Raw genomic sequence first — 6065 nt, 5'->3', positions numbered from 1 at the left:
AGTTTATGTTATAATTCATTTTTTCCCAATATGATTTACCAGTTATTTAAAATAGTATAACAGTAACTGAGTAACCAGTTATGTTGACTCCTTATAGAATATTTTCGTGCATGAAAATACTGAAAACCTCTATATTTTAGAAACACAATTATTATTTAGTACTGAAAAGTGAAAACAAGTAATAAGTACATTTTCTGATGTGACTTATTTTTGTTGATTTAATGCCATTTTCTAACAGTTTTAATCAGTGGCTTGCTCAAAAACCACTCAAAACAAATCAAAATATTTTGAAAATTATATCAAGTATAGGAATTGATAAAATAAACATATGATATAAATCTGAATAGTGTCTACGGTGTTATGTATGTACATTGTACGGTGTGTCCGATACTCCGATATGTTATCTGTAACGATAAATATATATATATACAACATTATGTGATTATTATGTGTGTCCGCCGTCGTGCGTAATGATAAATAAAGCAGTCGTACTTTGTCAATGCTCGTGTGTGTACCTTCGCCTATCTTATATATAAAATACGTAACATTTGGCGACGAAGATGAAAATTCGGTGAAAATATTATTTAATTTTCTTGTTGTGATTATAATGTCGAATATTTCGCAATACATACCGGGTTCGGAATCATTCAGTAATTATTTAGATCGATTAAACGCGCAGTTGACCGTTTTAAAAGTTAAAGAGGCTGATAAAAAGTCCTATTTAATCGCATACATTGGTTCGGAAGCATATAGTCAATTAAAAGATGCTTGTTTGCCGGAGGAACCACAATTAAAGTCATACGACGAGTTAGTGTCCAAATTGGAAGAAATATATTCACCACGTCGTCTTGTAGTGAGTGAAAGATTTATTTTTAACCAACGTACACAGAACCAGGGTGAGTCAACTCGGGAGTACATAACAGCATTAAAAAAATTATCAAGTTTTTGTGTATTTGGTTCGTTTTTAAACGATGCACTGCGAGATCGGCTTATTGTAGGGATAAGTGATGAATCGTGTCAACGAAAATTACTTGGTATAGAGTCCCTAACGTTTGAAGAAGCATGTAAAATTGCTTTGGATTCGGAGTTGGTTTGTAATCAAACACAACAAATGAACAATAAATCACAAGTAAATTTTATCAATAATGGGAAAAATGTGTCTCGTCAAACACATTCGTCATCGAAGTCGGAACTCAAGTGGAACGGAAATTCTGGTGGAAAACCGTGGTCTGGGAAGTCGTCAAAACCTGGTCAAAAAAATGGTCAGTCAATTCAGCACGGCAGTCAAAGTTCACGAAGTCTTAAGTTTGGTCAATGCTATAGATGTGGAAGGAAGCACGATGTCCGTACGTGTCCAGCCAGAGAGTGGGAATGTTTTTCATGTAAATTAAAAGGTCATACGTCGAAAATGTGTAAGACAAAAATTAAAAATAATTTAGAGTCTATTGATTTAGTAAATAATGTGTCTCAGAATAGTGGGGGAAATCCACTTGTGATTAAAATCAAAGTTAATAATAAGCTTATTCCGTTTGAAGTAGATAGTGGAGCGTCGGTTTCAGTTATGCCGATTAAATATTTTAATATGTATTTTAATAATTCATGTAAATTAGAAAAAAAACATATTCAATTAAGTTCTGTAAATTGTGAACCAGTCAAGGTTTTAGGTCAAACACTTGTAAATGTCGAGATGTCAAATCAAAAAAATATTAAACTATATTTAATTATAACGGAAAACTCTGTAAAAAAAGTTTTAGTAGGTCGATCTTGGTTAGATAAGTTATATTCAAACTGGAGATCGAATATGTGTCTAAATTGTATAAGTAGTAATGTAGATTGCAAAATCGGGAAAAATATTATGAATTCTGTAAATAATAATTGCGTTTTAAGTGAAATAGATGTAATTAACAATATTAAACTCAAGTTTCCCGGGGTGGTTAAATTAAATGATAAACCAGCTGATTATATAAAAGACCATGAGGTCAATTTATCTTTAAAAGAAAATAGCGTACCAGTTTTCCATAGAGCATATCAAGTACCATATGCACTAAAGTCTGCTGTAGAAATTGAGTTAAATAGATTAGAAGTTGAAGGAGTTATAAGTAAGGTTTCAATTAGTGACTGGGCATCGCCTATTGTAGTAGTACCAAAAAAAAATAATAAAATTAGAATATGTGTAGATTTAAAAACTACCTTAAATCCAAAATTACAAATTGAACAACACCCATTACCAAGAGTCGATGATGTGTTTAATGAGTTATCCGGGGGAAGTGTATTCACTGTTTTGGATTTAGCAGAAGCGTATTTACAATTACAGGTTGCACCTGAAAGTCGTAAGTTTCTTACAATTAATACTCATAAAGGGTTGTACTGTTTTAATCGTTTATGTTATGGGGTAGCGTCAGCGCCAAGTATATTTCAGTCAGTCATGGAAAATATTTTACGAGGTGTTTCTAAAGTACAAGTATATTTAGATGACATAATAATCTGCGGCTCGTCAAGGTCAGAGTGTGAAGAAAATGTTAATGCGGTGTTAGAACGTTTAAATGAGTATAGAGTTAAAGTAAATTTTGAGAAATGTCAGTTTTATTGTTCAAGTGTACAATTTCTAGGTCATAAAATAGATTGTCAAGGCGTACATCCCGATGGAAATAAAATGGATGCGATAAGAAACGCACCGTGCCCTAATGATGTAGTACAATTAAAATCATTTCTCGGTCTCATAAACTATTATCAACGTTTTATTCCAATGTCGTCATCTATATTAGCTCCCTTGTACAATTTAACAAAAAATAAAATACCTTGGAATTGGTCTGACGAATGTCGATCAGCGTTTGAAAATATAAAACAGGTATTAATAAAAAGTCAATTATTAGTCACGTATAATCCAGATTTACCTCTAGTAGTTACGTGTGACAGTTCTAGCTATGGTGTCGGTGCAGTTCTTAGTCATTTGATAGATGGGGAGGAGAAGCCAATTTTATTCGCGTCTAGCACCTTATCAGCGGCAGAAAAAAATTATGCACAAATTGAGCGTGAAGGGTTAGCAATAATCTTCGCAGTAAAAAAATTCCATAAATACTTGTTTGCACGCAAATTTATTTTAGTAACTGATCATTTGCCGTTAAAATCAATTTTTAATCCGTCAAAGAATATACCTGTTGTAGCTTCATCTAGATTACAAAGATGGGCAGTTATATTGTCTAGTTATCAGTACGAGATTCAACATAGGAAGGGGGTAGACATAAGTAACGCAGACGCGTTATCAAGATTACCTCAAAGTAGTAATACTGGGGAAAATGCTTGTTCAATTTTATTATTAGAAAATTTACCTTTAACGTATAAGGAAGTGAGCAAAAAAACGAGTACAGACGAAGTATTAAAAGAAATAAGTCAGTATACGAAAGAAGGTTGGCCGGGGGTAAAGTCGTTAAAATCAGATTGCCAACAATATTATAAAAGACGGGAAGAATTATCGTTAGTAAATGACTGTTTGATATTAGGTAATCGCGTAGTAATTCCAAAGTCATTAAGAGAAGACGTATTAATGTTATTACATAAAAACCATCCGGGTATTGTTCGTTCGAAAATGCTCGCAAGGTCGTATGTATGGTGGCCTAATATCGATATTGATATAGATAAGTTTATTAAGACGTGTACGGAATGCCAATGTAATCAAAACGATAAGAATGTTAGTGAGAAAGTGTATATTCCGTGGGAAAATCCATCAGATTCTTGGAAAAGAATACACATCGATTTTCTAGAAATAAATCAAGTTAAATTATTAATCATTGTTGACAGTTTTAGCAAATGGATTGAGTGTTTTGCAATGGGAAGTACAACGGCTTCAAAAGTAATCGAAGTTTTAGAAAATTGTTTTTGTCGTTTTGGTTCCCCAGAGATAATGGTAACCGATAATGGTCCACCTTTTGGCGCAAATGAATTTAAAGCATATTGTGAGAAAAATTGTATAAAACTAGTACATTCGCCGCCATACAATCCAGAGTCTAATGGGTTGGCAGAGCGAGGAGTGCAAACGATAAAAAAATTATTAATAAAGAGTTTGTGTGTAGAGAGAGATGTAAAAAGAATACAATCAAAAATTAATAATATTTTAGTATCATATCGTAACACACCAACAACAAGCACAGGTTGTAGTCCGTCAGATTTAATATATAATTTTAAACCAAAAAATCATTTGTCCATATTAAAACCACCAAATATTGTAGAAAAGAATAAAAATATTAATGTTACTAAGTACGAAATAAATGATAAAGTTCTTGTTCGAAATAATTCAAAAGGGCAGAAATGGTTAACTGGACGTATAATGAAAATGTTGGGAACGTGCAGTTATTTAGTCCGGGTTGGTGATAAAATCAGATTAATGCATGTAAACAAATTGAAAAAGAGTTATTTAAATGATGAGGTACATCCAAGGGAACTTGAATAATAAAAAAAAAAAAAAAAAAAAAAAAAAAATATATTGTTTATCTATTTAAATTTTTAAGTTATATTTATTATGTATTGTGTAAAATTGTAAATGTTAAATCATTATTATTATTTTCTAAATTGTATGAATTTTGTATAAGTTAATTTATTGTACTAAAATTATATAGAAGGGAAAGATGTTATGTATGTACATTGTACGGTGTGTCCGATACTCCGATATGTTATCTGTAACGATAAATATATATATATACAACATTATGTGATTATTATGTGTGTCCGCCGTCGTGCGTAATGATAAATAAAGCAGTCGTACTTTGTCAATGCTCGTGTGTGTACCTTCGCCTATCTTATATATAAAATACGTAACATACGGTTATTCCTTTTTGAATTATAATAAATTAAGAAAATCGCAACATGAAAATCGAGTGAATCCAATGTTGTAAACTTTTGAACTTCAAACGGTCATACAAATTCCATTTAACTTTCTTATAGATTCTTCCTAATTTTTTTTTTTTGATAAAGGTAGATAACTTTATAAGGAATCGTTTACTATATTTTAAAATCTTAGATTTAAAAAGAAAATTTTTTAGGAATTTCTAACTCAAAATAATTTGCATATTTTTATGATTTTTACGATTTTTGTCAAAACTCAAACTTAAAACGCTTATGGGAAAAAAATTGTGATTATGGATTTTTATATTTTTCAAATGTCATCGTAACAATATATTAAGAGCCTTGTATTAAATTTCCCAGCTTTTTTACCCAACAAATAAAATTTTATTGACAACCGTAGAAAAAAAAGTAAATAAAATTGAAAATTGATAATGTACATTTCAAAACAAGTCAAAATATTTTGAATATTTTACGGTGTATAGCAAATGCTAATATAAATGTTAAGGGGATTGAAGGTGGTGATTTAATAAGGGGTCGCGCATAGGAAATTCTATGTCTTATACTCGTTAAGCAGTGTGGTTGTGTGCAAAGTAAATTATTATTAGTGTGCTTGGATACGTTGGGAATCCGCCGTGTGCCACTCTCGCGCGCAAACGCACATGTCAATAAATCGAGAACAACGAAATATATTCTTCCAGTGGCGCAACCAGGAATTTTTCATGGGGGGGGGTCTGACAAAATAAACCATCTTAATTTGTATAAACAATATTCTTATGTTTTTATTAACAATACATTTTTTAAATTTTATTATTATTTTAAATATTAAATAAGTACTAAACTAATTAAGAGGATGCTACCCATGCATGTATGGGTAGCGTCCTCTTAAGACATAATTGTACAATGAAAAATCTAAGCGGCGATTTATTGAAGCTAATACTTCAATTACTTCATCTTCTGTAACTGGAACTTCTCGGTGTATGTTAAGAACCGCTAATCCATGTAACCTGGTTGATAAATCAGATATCTAGAACCATAGTTTACTCTATGTCTAGAACCATGGTCATGATAATAATTATTAAGGTCACAGATAACATGTAAACATGATAGTATTAAATTATTGGTTATTGCACTGTAGCAGTGTAGCCACAACACTACTTAATTGATGTAGTCGAAAAATCAATTTATATTTATAAATTTAATTTTTATTCAAGTTTATTGAGAAAATG

At 31.2% G+C, this 6065-nt stretch overlaps 1 protein-coding gene across 1 annotated transcript; it reads left to right on the top strand.

Annotated features, from left to right (window-relative positions):
* Positions 1 to 366: 366 nt before the first annotated feature.
* LOC132943697 (uncharacterized protein K02A2.6-like) lies at positions 367 to 4767 on the top strand. The gene has a single exon (XM_061012750.1). It carries the CDS (start codon positions 500 to 502, stop codon positions 4445 to 4447), a length of 3948 nt encoding a protein of 1315 aa, XP_060868733.1. The 5' UTR covers positions 367 to 499; the 3' UTR covers positions 4448 to 4767.
* Positions 4768 to 6065: the final 1298 nt, after the last annotated feature.

This window comes from Metopolophium dirhodum, chromosome 4 (genome assembly GCF_019925205.1).
Source record: "Metopolophium dirhodum isolate CAU chromosome 4, ASM1992520v1, whole genome shotgun sequence".
NCBI classification, from domain to species: domain Eukaryota; kingdom Metazoa; phylum Arthropoda; class Insecta; order Hemiptera; family Aphididae; genus Metopolophium; species Metopolophium dirhodum.
This window is presented reverse-complemented; position numbering and strand designations above follow the sequence as displayed.